This window comes from Pelophylax lessonae (assembly GCF_965119305.1).
Source record: "Pelophylax lessonae genome assembly, chromosome: 4".
In the NCBI taxonomy this organism is placed as follows: Eukaryota; Metazoa; Chordata; class Amphibia; order Anura; family Ranidae; genus Pelophylax; species Pelophylax lessonae.
The window spans coordinates 196,763,986-196,779,550 of record NC_138771.1 but is presented as its reverse complement, the minus strand read 5'-3'; the positions used below and the strand labels follow the sequence as shown (position 1 = coordinate 196,779,550).

The window sequence follows — 15,565 nt, the reverse complement described above, 5'->3', positions numbered from 1 at the left end:
GCAACAAATAATGTGTTTGTCACTGGCTATGTTTATTGCATCTTAAGAGTGAACTTTGGTAGCAGCTTTCTGTTGCTTACACTGTCTCCGGTTCCAGCTTCTGTCAACAATTTCTGTCACTTAAAGGAGAAAGCAAGTTTTTTTTTTCACTGTTAAATTTTCATTGAATTTGAAAAAAATAACAAAAAAATACAAAGGCTATAATGGACACAGGAGCATGAAATCAGTTACAATTCAGTCTAATGAAGTTAGAAATATAGCAAATTAGTACTGATGATGGGTGACCAGGGTAGAGTAAACCCTATATTCTACATAATAGAAATTTCAGTAACTAAAGTTGAACCTATAGATAATAAACAGGGTGACTAAGAAACCAAGTTTGAAGTATGCCCCACATAGTGGAACAAAAATATTTAAATAGATTAACAATGCATTCTAATAAAGGTTAATAATATTTTATGTTGTCTCTGATTGGACAGAATTAAACAGATTGCTGTTTTTTTTTTTACTGCATCATATACAGTTATGGCAGGATACTGTTTCATAGATTGAATAGTCCGATGGAAAGAAGCTCCTCTGTGGAGCCAATTGTTGAATAATTAGACTAATGTCTGGCCTTTTACTGCATCTTTCTCCTTATTATGAATCTTGCTTAAGAACTTTGTCATGGGTACCCATCAAACATGGTCATTGTTATGACTGATTGCTACAAATTCACTCTTTAACTAGGATATTTTCTTGGCGGACCTAATTGGTGGAAGACTGAAAATTACAAAACCAACGGCTAGAAACAATGATAGAGCCCGTAGGTAACCAGTATGTGGTGTCCAGACCTGTGTATTCAGAAAACAGTTTCCACGCTGAAAATGACAAAATTCTCCGATATCACAAAACATTCCTGGACCACCTGCGTCTTTATTTCAGGTAGGTTGTATGTCTTTACTATGAGCTAGGATGGGATGTTTGGAGCTACAATTGGGCATGTATGAAGTCACTTGTTACAAACATTAAAAAGTGCTGCATACACCATGCATACATTTATGCAATGTACATAAATATATTTGTAGCTCACGCAAGTACAGTACCAGTTTCACACTGAAAAAGTGGGACATAAATATGATACAACATTTATGTATTTAACAAATGTATTTTATCTTAATTGCTGTTGTGCTTGTAAAACTTTGTCGAATTACTCTTGTTGCCTTTCTAACCTTCATAGATATTTGTGTAAAAGGGGCTGAGGAATTGAAAAGGGGTAATTTATGAGGACTGGACTACAGTAAATTAATTCTGAGAGAAATGTGAAGAACCAAGTCTTATTTTCCATTAAAAAAAAGCAGAAAGAAACTGATTTATTGGTGATATGGGAAAAAGTTTAACATTTACTTATATTTTAATAAATCAGCCCTTTCTTGCATGTAGTGCTTTCCTGTGCTTTTGCTTTGAGGTTCACCCTTCGGACATCAGACTAATAAAAAAATCTCCCACATGAACAATTGTTTACTCTGTAATGCGTCGTGTTATTATATTTTTTTAATTGTTAATAGTCCGATTATTCTATCTTGCCAATCAAAATATATTCATTAGCTTTTTTATGACTAGAGGTCCTCATGACCTAGGCCAAGTTAAGTAGCATTAGCAAGTGTCAGTTAACCTGGAACAACTTTATGACTAATTCACATACCTAAAATATATATTAGAACAATTGTCCCCGTTTTTATTTATTTTTTTAATACTGGAATTGTATCTGACAGTTTTAATTATTAAACTTATTTTATGGCATATTCCACTGCAAACTTAAGGTGGTAGTGTTCATCTGCAGGCTGAACTGGGAACTACATAAATTGGTTCTCGATTCCCAGAGGGCACCCAAGTTGTCTGTAACAACCAGGACTGAGAGTCAGCAGCTGCACAAAGTGGCTGCTGGCACTCAAAAGGGGGAACATTTATAAATGTATCCCCAGCATAGGGCAGCATTTATGTGGAGATTGCTTACGGAAAGTATTTAAATAATATTAAATAATAAATTAAAATGATATTTTGCATCAGCCATATGCAGTAAGACAAAGAACAATGTGCATAGTACATGTGTTCATGTACAACTATTCTTGTACATGATTTTCTAATATTTCATTAAAATTATATTCATAGAAAATGTTGCTGGTTTAATAATCCACAGTACAATGTACAAAGTGTAGTGAAACTGCAACCAAGCAGCATCTCTATTTAAAAAATCAAACTGCAATAATTTAAAATCTGATGGGTTACTATTTGTTAGTAGTGCACTTTGGGAATACCCATTGTTATTATGCTAATAAATGTTCTCGGTACTTATGCAAAAAGGCATTTGCATTGTATGACACCAAACAAGATACACATTCCCTAACCATACAGCATGCAGTCAGAATTACACATATGTGTTCCCAGTCTCTGCTAATGGTTGGCACATCTTATACCCTGAAGCAATTCTACCAGTGCACATATTCCAACAAAAAAAGATCATAACTAACCTAATGGCCAATACGTTTCATATTATGAGGTTTAGGAAATTGATACACTCATTATGCTCATTAAGAATTGTAAGTCGTATTTGTATGTATTATGCTACAACCTTCTGTTCTAGTTGTTCTGCGGAGAAGGCCAAAAGAATTGCTTACACATTTTTTCCCATTGCCTCTTGGCTTCCTATGTACCGAATAAAGGAATGGATCTTAAGTGATATCGTTTCTGGAATCAGCACTGGCCTGGTGGCTGTCCTGCAAGGTAAGCCATTTACTTTCCTCATTTAAATCAAGGCTATAATTTAATTGAGCTTGCTGAATAAAAATCCAAATTTTATGTATAAGAAAATTATTGCTAATATCAAAAGTGCTCTGGTAAGGAGGGTCTTTTGCATGTTTCTTTGCATAAGGTCACTTCCAGTTGTGCCTTAGCATGGGCATGGATGCCCGTGCATTCTCAGAACTGTTTTTAGTGCAAAATGCCCGTTATAAGCTGGAATGTGACATAGACAGGTTGCTGAGTGATCTTCAGCTGCTTCCTAATAAACCTGTGACCTGACCTGCTACTTCTTCCTTCCTGAGTGCAAACCAGCATGCCCCTGACCTGTTTCTGGATTTTTGTCTGCCCGTTATGTTCATGATCTTGGCCTGTATTTCAGACTCTACTTCCTGCCTTCTGATTCTGTACCCTGCTGCATGACTGTTAACTGACCTTGGCTTGTATCCTGACTCAGTCTCTGTTTTATGTCCCTGTACCTTGCTGTCCAGCTGTTGATGATCTTGGATTGTATCCGGACACTGCTGCTGTTTTCTGATTTGGTACCTTGCTGCCTGACTGTTGACAACCTTTGGCTTTTGTCCTGGCTAATTTTTATTCTTTGAAATGAGAATGAGGGACAGTATTGTTATAGAAAGAGAGTCTTCCGTATTGAAAATGCTTAGGAAATGCAGTCATAATGATTTGTCCAAGCAACACCTTCAAAGTTGTTCAACTGATGCAACAAGCACACATAAAGAATTATTTCACAGATTCAGTTTAAGTTTTTTCTGGAGTGAAAATGGTTACAGCCATACATACAAGAGGATAAATCTGCACCATGGCTTCTATTTTCTACTATAAAACCAGAGCAGGAACTCAGCTAAAATGAGTTACTAAACTCAGACTGGCCCCCAGGTCTATAATAGCTGGTCCTCTACCGATCCATATAAATGCTATTGCTTGTCCTTAACAAAAAACACAATGATTGAGCTGTTTTTAACTTACAAGTTAACAAAATACTGTTTGTTAAAAGTATATTGTGATGGAAAAAGAGAATTGACTTTACTATATGTTGTCTCATATTGCAGGTCTGGCCTTTGCCCTTTTAGTGAATGTTTCTCCTGGATATGGACTTTATGCAGCATTTTTCCCTGTCATTATTTATTTCTTCCTTGGTACATCAAAGCACATATCAGTTGGTGAGTAGTTTCCTTTATATAAACATTACACAAACAACCACAGCCAAAGAGATTTTGAGAGTTATAAAAGTGAGGCCTTTCTCCGCATCTCCGTAGCACCCAGCATTGGTAACTATTGGCTTTTATTGCAATCTAATAATAGTCCTGTTTAAAATACAGCCCTAGCAAAAAGTTTTGAGAATGACACAAATATTAATTTTCACAAAATCTGCTGCTTCAGTGTTTTTAGATCTTTTTGTTTGATGTTACTATGGTATCCTGAAGTATAACTACAAGCATTTCATAAGTGTCAGAGGCTTTTATTGACAATTACATTACGTTTATGCAAAGAATCAATATTTGCAGTGTTGACCCATCTTTTTTTAAGACCTCTGCAATTTGCCCTGGCATGCTTTCAATCAACTTCTGGGCCACATCTTGACTGATGGCAGTCCATTCTTGCATAATATTTAATGTTTGGAGATTGTCAGAATTTGTGGGGATTTTTTGTTCACCCGCCTCTTGAGGATTGACCACAAGTTCTCAATGGGATTAAGGTCTGGGGAGTTCACTGGCCATGGATCCAAATTTTCAGTCTTTTGTTTCCCAAGCCACTTAGTTACCACTTTTTCCTTATGGCAAGGTGCTTCATCGGGCTGGAAAAGGCATTATTCCTCACCAAACTGTTCTTGGATGGTGGGAGAAGTTGGACTCGGAGGATGTTTTTGTACCATTCTTTATTCATGGCTGTATTCTTAGGCAAAATTGTGAGTAAGCCCACTCTCTTGGCTGAGAAGCAACCCCCACATGAATGGTCTAGGATGATTTACTGTTGGCATGACACAGGACTGATGGTAGCACTTACCTTTTCTTCTATAGACAAGGTTTTTTCGGGATGCCCCAAACAATCGGGGGGCCAAACAAAGGGGATTCATCAGAAAAAAATGACTTTACCCCAGTCCTCAGAAGTCCAATCCCTGTACCTTTTGCAGAACATCAGTCTGTCCCTGATGTTTTTCCTGAAGAGAAGTGACTTCTTCTTCTTCTTCCTTGGGTGTGGGTCTCAGGCCGGTGTATATAGAAGACAGTGTGTGTGTGTGTGTGTATGTGTATGTGTATGTGTATATGTATATATATATATATATAAGCACTTTAACTTAAGATGCACTTCTAAGAATTTGATTAGAAACATATTGGAACACATTGAGGACTTTTTAGCGCTGCACATATTGGGGATAATAACAATAAAAGCATATAGATCCACTGTGTTGTGCTAATCAGTGAAATATATAAGCAAATGTGAACAATTCAAAACAAAACAGGAATAGTGAGAAACATAATGCCCCTAAAAATTATAATGAAAAAGTCTGCACACTGTGTGAGTAAATAGGCCATTCCAGCCCCCAACTACACATGTTCAGAATTAATCATACGAGCAGACGCTCTGCATTTTGCATTGCACATACAGGCTCCAACAGATGACTCTGCATTGAAAAAAACAGTTCTGGCTGGCACATAGATCAGATTCTGGGTTACTTCCGGTCCCGCAATGGCGTCAGCATGTGGCTCTGCCCCAAGTGTTTTGTCACACGTGACGTCTTCCAGGGCATGACATAGATATTTTTCGTAAACCATAATCAATATCAAAGCCAACCTACCCAAAAAACCATAACAACAAAATCTATAAAATGTAAATTAAACAACATTTATAAAGTCTGTCATGCTAGCAGAAAACATACACAGAGAATCTTTATATAGAAACCATCTCATATTTAGTTCTCACCAAAATATAAAAACTGAGCTAAAGGGAGTATACGTGTATATTGACTTTATAAAGCAATCACTGGAAAATTTTATATACCTAGCATATGACATATGACCCAGAAATTTGTAGGGTCATAAGGTATTACACTTTAGGTTGGATATGTAGAGTTTGGGGAAATTGGCCATGTGTGACAGAAACAGGGGTATTAGGGTATACATTGCCAGTGGTTAAAGGTAAGTTATTTGGTTTTATGATTTTTAGTGGAAATACTGGACAATAAAGAATTGGATGCAAAAGAAATGCAAGCGGGTACTTTTATGATGTATTGGTTCACTCAATTGGATACATCCCACCATGCTTGTGCACGGTAGTGTTTAATATCATTAGATAATAAACCAGAGCAGTGCAAGAGTTAGCAGGAAGAACTGCAAAAAAGACAGGAGATATATACAAGAACATAGCAAAAAGGAAGGTTTAGAAAATAAAAGTAGAAGCTGGGCTCCTCTGTTCTGAGCAATGAGACAGAATAAAACGAATATAAGAGACAACTAAAGCTGTTATACAAAGATAACAGAGCAGTGAAATGCCCTTTTCCATTCCCATTTGCAAGGGGATCAAAATAGAAGCCTCCAGCATGACGGCATAAGAGAACTTCTGAAAAAATAACGAGAACCAATGTGCTACCAAGAGATAATCTGACCTCAGGGAAGCTGATGAGGTATAGATAGCATGAACAAAAATGTGCAAATTCGCAATGAGAAATAATTCAGAAGAAAAAGCAGCCAATTCTAATCAGTGTCCCCACTGTCAATAAATATGATAAAAAACCTAAAAAATCGGCGCTAATTCATAAAAAATAACCGTGCTGGTGGACAAATCTAGGTGGTGAAATATAAAATGACGAGAACCAATGCGCTACTAAGAGATAATCTAACCTCAAAGAAACTGGTGAGATGTAAACCACAGATGGAAATGTGCAAATCCGCAATGTAAAATAAACCAAAAGAGAAAAAACAGCCAATTTCAATCAGTGTCCCCACTGTCAATCAATAACTAAAAAAACTAAAAAAAATCGGCGCTAATTCATAAGGGACTTAAATAAAAAAATGGTAACCTGCATCCATGTAGGTAAAACAAATCTGTATGGTGTAGTATAAAGAGTGTAATTCTTCAAAAATAAATGTAGGAATAATGAACGAATCCAATATCAGTTCAGGTGGATAATCTGTGCAATGAATATCTCAATAAATAAAAATCCAAAATAATGTAAGTGAATGAATACTGTAAATAAACGGTGCAAGTGAACAATTCTCTTACCAATCTTCCAAGGGACAATCGTGTTTACAAAAAAGTGAAACAATAATGTTACTGTGAAACAAATGATTATCAAAACAGTGAGATGAATGAATGCTGTGGATAAACAGTGCAAGTGCACAAATCTCTTACTAATCCTCCACGGGACAGCCGTGTTAACAGAAAGGTGAAACAATATTGGAACTGTGAAATCAAGATATATAAAGCTGTCCCAATAAAAATATGTGAATAATAATAGATTAAAATGATGCTAATGTAAAACCAGTGAATTCCATATTGTACAATGTCCCAATAAAATAAAAAGAATGAACTTGATCGTATTGCACAGTGAATGTCCCAATCAATCCGATAAAATCGTTATAAATCCTGTGTAAAAAAGGTGTGCACTTCTAACTGCATAAAAAATTCCACGAAAATGTCCGAGATATGATGCAAATAGGTGCAGTAAATTTCCAAAATAATGTCCGAGATATGATGCAAATAAGATGCAGTGAATCAACAGATAAAGAATCCCAATCTTGAGTGTGTAGTGGCCGCTTACCTCTAACACACAAAAAAAACGCATGTGTGTAATCTGATGATGACAAGGATTTGCTCCAGAGACACTCCACAGACCGTTCTTTTGGATGGATGGATGGATGGATGGATGGCGGGATCTTCGTGCTCCGTAATGCACTTCCACTATAACATCCTATACCATAGGCATCGGTCTCATGGGAATGCAAAAGAAAAGATCGCTCATGGTTTAGTATCCTCAGGGATGGTTTATTTAATAAAAGTATTGCACTTACATGTAAATAGGTTAAAACACGCTGACACCGCTACCAGCGGTACACAAAAGAACTTCCAGGTTACGGCCGTGAACACGGAAGTGACGTCACCCGGCTCCTCCCGACGTCTATACTTTACTAAAGAAGAGGAAGAATGAATAAGAACACTCTAATGGAAACAATATTCCATTAGAACATGAATTTCTACATTACACTTAATACTAGAAAACAATGTTCTAAGCTTGATTCCCATTTAAAAGTATATTATTTTTCAAATACAAACTATTCAAACATTTTATTCAGTCAAGTTTCTTTGAAAAGGCACATTTTCAGTTTATTGGTGTTGCCAGAAGCTCATCGGCATTAGCCCCCTGTTGATGTTACTACTGACATGGATCATAGAGTCCTCACTGACTAAAACCATGTTCTTTTAGGTCCCTTTCCTGTCTTGAGTTTGATGGTTGGAACAGCTGTACTCCGATTATTTCCTGATAATCCTGCTGATCCAGACCTTGATGACAAAAGAGTGGTAGTGGCAGCTTCTGTGACAGTGCTTGCAGGAATCTTTCAGGTCAGTGCTAAAACATTCCTTATTGAAAGAATAGTCATCTCTGCTTCATAGCTAAAATTAATGCCCAATTTATTTTTTTTAGCTGGCGTTGGGACTGCTTCAAATTGGATTTATTGTCATCTATTTGTCTGATTCCCTGATAAGTGGCTTTACAACAGCTGCCGCCATCCATGTTTTGATATCTCAGTTAAAGTTTATATTGGGTTTAACAGTGAAATCATTCAGTGGACCTTTAGCCTTGTTTTATGTAAGTGAATTTAACCATTTATTATATTTTGCTACTCGCTAAATGTCTTTTAATGTCTACAATTTTAGACAAATGCTACATATCAATACCAAAAAAAAACTTGTGTACTTGTGTATGTGTGTTTCAGAGTGTGTTTGCACATATTTTCCTACACAGCAGCGTCATGTTTAAGGCTGGCCATAAAAGACTCAAACGACAAATTTCAGCTCAATTGGTCCAAATTTGAGCCTAGGAGGTCCCGTGGGCACCACCTGGTTTTATAACAATTGATTTAAAAAACAACTGTGCCTAATAAGATATTTTTGGCTGAATAGTGACTGCATTCTATCATATGTGATCACTGTTCGGCAACACCACTGGATTCAGGCAGCTGAATAAAAAAGCTGTGTGTTCAGTCAGCTTAAGACACAACATAAATAAAATGTTATATCACAGAAGGGAGTCTCACATGTCAAGATAAAGGAGATCTGTTACATGGGAGCTGGTGAAAGAACAATGGACTGGCGGTTGAGGAGATTTAAAGAGGAGTGTTTTAAGTAATATTTATACTCACCTAGGTGGATGTAGCAGCAATCTGATGCTGCATCTGGCCCCCGCCGGCTCTGCAGGGAGAACTGAGCGCTCAAACACAGCTGATCGCTCAGTTCTCCCCCTCCGCTCTAAGCAGAGAGCCATGACTGTCAGTCACCGGCTCTCTGCTCTGCCCCTGTGGAGGGATGGGAGAGGCTTCCTCAGGCTCACAGCCGGTGTTGGGACCTTTCCTGAGCCTAGGCCGGCTAAGTGATGTCAGCCGATAGCAGACTTTAGCTTGCTGTTGACTGAAAACAGGTCACAGGAGTGCAGAGCGAACTGCACTCCTGTGACCTATAGGAGAATTATAGCCAAATAGCTTTTGTTATACTTCTCATTTAAAGTTTCACTGATGCAGAGAAATCATACAACTGCATGAAAATATATGCAACTTCTGGAGTTTTTAATTAAAGTGTTATAAAAAAAAATAGATGTAACAAAAATGTTTTTTTTATTGCACGTTACTAATTCTCAGATGTGGTAACTGTGGTGACCAGGATTTTCTGCCTTTATTTTGCCTGGTGATGCAGCCAGTCAGTCTGTAATTTTTGGAGTTCCTTTACCCACTTCAGCTCCGTAAGGTTTACCGCCTTTCATGACCAGGCCATTTTTTGCGATACGGCACTGCGTTATTTTAACTGAAAATTGCGCGGACGTATGAAACTGTACCGAAATACAATTTTTGTTGTTTTTTTTCCCCACAAACAGAGCTTTCTTCAGGTGGTATTTGATCACCTCTGCGGATTTTATTTTTTGAGCTATAAGCAAGAAAAGACTGACAATTTTGAAAAAAAAAGCAACATTTTCATTTCTGCTATATAACGTGCTCAATAAAAAAAGGTAGAAAATCAAATGTGTTCTGCTACGTATTTTGGTTAAAAAAAATCCCAATACACGTATATTGATTGATTGTGCAAAAGTTATAGTGCCTACAAACTATGGGATATTTTTTTTTTTTTACTAGTAATAGTGGCGATTAGCAACTTATAGCGGGACTACGATATTGCGTCAAACAAATCGAACAACTAACTGACACTTTCTTGGGTACCAGTGACACTAATACGGCGATCAGTGCTAAAAAAAATTGCACTGTCACTGTACTAATGACACTGGCAGAGAAGGGGTTAACATCAGGGGCGATCAAAGGTTTTACTGTTTGCCTAGGTTGTGTTTACTAACTGTGGGGAGATGTTTTGACTTGGGGAAGGCAAAGAACCGTGTTCCTGCCTAGCTGTAACACAGGATCAGTACCTTCCCCTCTGACAGAATGACAATCTGCCTTGTTTACATAGGCAGATTGTCGTTCCGCCTCTGTACTGTCTAATTGGCGGGCGCCGGCAGACATCGAGCCGCTGGGATCCCGCTGTGTATAATCACAGCGGGGGCGGGTCGCAGGCAGTGCACCAAACAATTTACTACTGAGAGGGGTGCTTACAATGGTCAGCTTTTATTTATTTATATAAAACCTTTACCCCAAAAGGGAAAAGTAACTGGACAGTCAACACATATTATCCTCTCATGTTTTGTGATTTTAATGGGAAAAAAACAGTAAAACTTATGTGTTATTTGTTTTTTTTTTTTTTTGTTTCTTTAACCATGTAACATGAACTAATATGAGTGTACAGATATTGGCTGTAATCTACACTTTGGAATGCAGATTTATGACTCTGCTGATTTTGTTTTACAGACTTTGGAAGGTATCTTTACACAGATTACAAAAACAAATATCGCCGATCTTGTTACATCTATAATCATCATGGTTGTAGTTTTTGCAGTGAAAGAAATTAATGATCGTTTTAAAGCGAAGATTCCTGTGCCAATCCCAATTGAGGTTATAATGGTAAGTAGCAAGGCTACTTGGGCTACCTTTAAAAAGTAAGATGTCTCAAAGTGGAGGAAAGAAAGTGAGACATGGAGCTACAATATACTGTATATATATATATATATATTTTTTTTTTTTTAATTTAGCTAATGTACTCTTCATTATAGCAAATATATCCTTGTTCTTTTTTATTGGACTTCATAAGATGGTGAGTATGATAGCATTAATGTGATTTTTTTGACCATGAGGACATGTCTATATATTGGATTATCAATTATATATAAAAGGCTAGGAGCTGACAGCCCCCAGGCTCTATTTATAACTAAAATATCACTTTTCTGTGTTCTGGACATTAACAGTTTGGATTCCCTGCCTTTTTCTTATTTGTTGGACTGATGAAAGAATCAACATAATATGTTAAACTTTAATTCTATGAAACCTCTTTATAAAAGGTCAAAATAAAAATTTTCTTTATACAAGGGCTATACTGAAAGTAATGCAAAAGTGGACCATCATTGAGTTCTTGACAAAGGACAATTCATGTCAGTGGTCACAGTTGTTGGTCTCCCTTTGCATGGTTTATCTTCAATGCTGGTTTCCACTTCTTTAAAAGTCTTCATCTATTTTGTCAATGATGTCATCTCTGTAAACATTCTATAGCCTTCTGTGAATGTTGGACAGCCTGCATCCCTCCTTTGTCAAGAACTCAATGGCTGCATGTTGCTTCTGCTTGGAATTCATTATTTACTTGTAATAAAAAGGAGGAGAGTTAGTACTGAGTAGGGATCGACCGATTATCGGCAAGGCCGATATATCGAGGGCCAATATTGACTTTTGCCGATATATCTGTATCAGCCCTGGAACTGGCCGATATTGCCGATATTCAAATTATTGCTCATATAAGGGAAAATGATGTCACATAGCATAATTCCGTTTACAAATGTTATTGAAATGCCACTCACATATGTACAAATTAAAGATATAAGTCATTCCACATTAGCAGATCTGGTGGCAGATCGGTATCTCTCACCCACTTGCCGTAAGGGACACCCGGGTGATACTGCTCTGTCCAGCATACGATGAGGATCTCGGAGGTCACGTGGTTAATAAACAAACATTAACATGTTCAGTAACAGATTTGTGTCGAAAATTGTGTTTATTTTGCAAAATTTTAAATTTTCAAAATATCGGCGCATATTGGCCGATACCGATATGCTATGGCCAAAATATCGGTATCTGCAATGAAAAATTGATATCGGTCGATCACTAGTACTGAGGAAGAGTTACTCGACCAACATTTTAATTTGAATGACCTACTGTATGTATGTTAATAAAAAAAAGGTTATGCTCACTTTTGCATTACTTTTGGCACAGCCTCGGCACAGCTCAATCATTCTTGTAAATGGGTAGAAATTTTGTTGCAGTATCAAATGGGGTTTGGTGGAATCATAAGTGTACCTATTTGCATAGATAAGCCAAATAATGCTCATTAGTTTATTAATAACTTTTGCAAATACAGTTGGTTGTAATACCAATGAGGGAATCAAGGCTCAGAGAAGGGGACACTTAAAAATATCACGGGATGATGTTAACTTGGGAAAAATCTTGTAAATTGTTTACAATTGTTTAATTGTAGACGTTTCTTGTCTACTTTGCAGACAGTCATTGCAACTGGAGTTTCATATGGATTTAATTTTGAAAAAAAATATGGTGTATCCATTGTTGGGAAAATAGAGAAAGGGTAAGATACATTTAATTTGTTTTAGTTTAGACAACTGTAATTATTATTACTATTATTATAATTATTATTATTAATAATAATAATGAGGGGGTGAATACTATACTATCTTCATGTGTTTTTTTAATCTGTTTTTGCTCTTATAAAGAAGATTTATAATCACACAACCCTTTCATTTTTTAACACAAGCAATGTAATAGCAATAAAAACAATAGTTATTTTTGACAATCCACTACAGGCTTATCCAAAAAAAACTGTTGTTGAGTGTTGCCTGTCTGCTGGCCATCTCTTTCCACAACTCACTGAATTTCCTGCATGCTCTGCAGGTTTTCCTGTGCTCAATTCTTATTGTTTACCTATAACTTCTAAGGACTACATATCCCACGGTACTTTGTTGCTCTTAGGCAATGGTTCTTGTGCTGTCTCTCTGTACTGAAACTCTTCCTTTTTAGCACCTCTGTAGATTACAGTAGAAGGTAGCCTTTGGAAAAAGTGTGACACAGAAATATATATTCACAGGGCATAGTGAATATTTGTCACAGAATTCAAGGAAGTAAATGTGTGGGATCCCTCAAAAAGCCAGTTTTCAAACTTCAAGATTGTTCAAGATTAATAGGAGTAGGCTAGAAATAAATAAAATACATTGCGAAATTAACATTAAATATATATATATATATATATATATATAATATATACAGTAAAACCTTGGCTTGCAAGCATAATTCATTCCGGAAACATGCTTGTAATCCAAAGCACTCGTATATTGAAGCGAATTTCCCCATAAGAAATAATGGAAACTCAGATGATTCATTCCGCAACCATTTATTTAAGTCCTTCAGTTTATAGTCCATATAAAAAGATTATAGCAATGTGATATGTTGTGTAACCATAAAATGTCCATCCACAAATAGCAGCCTTCATAAGGGGATTAGAAGCAAGATTCAGTAGGATCTACAGAGTATAAAAGAGAAGACATGCGCCTCTAAGTGTAGCAATATGATTACATTTAATGAAGGTTTAGCATTTAGCCTCTCACATAATTGATGATTAAAAGAGGCACATCTAAGTATGCAGGTATCCGGGGTAAAGCTGTCCAGACTGTTGTCCCCCCCACCGGCTCTCACCGCTGTCAGTCAGCAATTGTGACCAGGAAGACTACCCTGCAGCAGAGTGATCTGAAACGAGGCTTGAAGCGCAGCGTGGAAGGGATGGCGTTGATGGCGGTGCGGAGGACAGCTTTACCTCGGATGCCTTCATACTTAAATGTGCCTATTTTAATCATCAACCATGTGATAGAAACATAATGTTGCAGCGCTGCTCTTAGTGATACTCTAAGTGGTATAAATATCAATGTGCAACCTATTGCATTAATGCTGAAATTGTGCAAAATAAGCAAAAATTGTGCAAAATATACCAATGTGCAAAATATCGCAGACAAAACAACAAACTAATCAGTGAATTCCTAAATTATAAAATATAAAAATATAAAATAGTCCATATAAAGTGCCCATTAGGTGTAACAAAAAAGGTGCTTCTGTGCTTCACTTATTTGCATGTATGGGGTGCTCCCCCTGTGGTTATCTACTTACCACACAACGTTGCGTAAATAGGGATTCAGTGTAAATTTTATAATGTAGTCACAGCCTCTTTTGGTGACAGCCTGGGGTACACAATTAGATGGGAGAGATCCTGATAGATGTTTCTTCTTACATTCCGAGTCCCCTCATAAGGAATAATAAAAGAAGCCATCCATGGTGAAGTACGTTAAGTAAAAGTAATTTATTGCTGAAGAAACTTACTTACAAACATGTATAATGTCAAGGCAGATAAAGCACGGCTCGGTGGTACGCTGCTCCCGCCACATGCGCTTCACCGGCCGGAAGTGACGTCAAGGTACGCTTAGCCAATCACTAGACGCGTTTCGCCATCCAATCACGGCGTCTTCTGTAGCTGAGTTGCTAAATGTTGAGCGTTCATTAAATGTAATCACATTGCTACACTTAGAGACGCCTCTCTTCTCTTTTATACTTAGTTGTGACATGACGCTACTTGTATATGCAGACATTGCTTGTTTATCAAGTCAAAATTTATAAAAAGTAACTCTCAAAGGTTTTACTGTATTTTTATCATTTTGACCATCGATACACTTATCTGTCACTTTCATGTCCAGGCCATTTTTTCATTTTTAGCGTTTGACAATGACACTGTCCTGAAACACTGTTCTCAAATGCATTTGATATATTTTAAGACTGATAACGTTTTCTTTTGGTGGTATTTAAAGCCACTGGATTTCGTTTTTTTACTATATACAACGTAGCAAATAAAAACAGTAGAACAGTACGAACCAACCCCAGATGACCCATTTCTGGAATGTAGACACACAGGAGTAATCTCATTTTTTGCCACAATTTTTTGGAAATGAAGAAACATGCCAGTATTGAGAGGGATACAACATAGAGATTAGTGATGGTGCACTAGATTCATTAAATGTTTAGGTCATACACATTAGGATCAAGAGCTGAAGGGGCTAATTTAAAGTTCACATACTGTACAATGGGAGGATAGAGATGAATGAGGTATATGTGTGCAGGGTGATCAAATAAACTTTAAACAATCAGCGCAATTACTATACAATAATTAACAAACAAATTATAAAACAAAAAATTGGCTCAAAATGATCAAATAAATAAAAAAACAAATATTGCGTGCTGCCAGCTAAAACACTTAGTTAAAATAGTGTAGCGCAACACCTATTTCCCAATTATTGTTCTCAATTCATCAATCGCCTTATTATAAGCAGTGACAATATATTCAAGTTTGTGTTAACAAA

The 15,565-nt window shown here is 36.8% G+C and overlaps 1 protein-coding gene across 1 annotated transcript in view; it reads left to right on the top strand.

Annotated features, from left to right (window-relative positions):
• Window positions 1-793: 793 nt before the first annotated feature.
• Window positions 794-15,565, top strand: part of SLC26A3 (solute carrier family 26 member 3) — a gene marked incomplete at both ends in the record, with an annotated part of 55,526 nt that continues 40,754 nt past the window's right edge. The window contains 7 exons of the mRNA XM_082253530.1: window positions 794-924; window positions 2,624-2,763; window positions 3,849-3,959; window positions 8,222-8,358; window positions 8,441-8,605; window positions 10,863-11,015; window positions 12,656-12,738. Of these exons, the coding sequence (XP_082109656.1) occupies window positions 794-924; window positions 2,624-2,763; window positions 3,849-3,959; window positions 8,222-8,358; window positions 8,441-8,605; window positions 10,863-11,015; window positions 12,656-12,738 (920 nt within the window). The remainder of the gene's footprint in view (window positions 925-2,623; window positions 2,764-3,848; window positions 3,960-8,221; window positions 8,359-8,440; window positions 8,606-10,862; window positions 11,016-12,655; window positions 12,739-15,565) is intronic.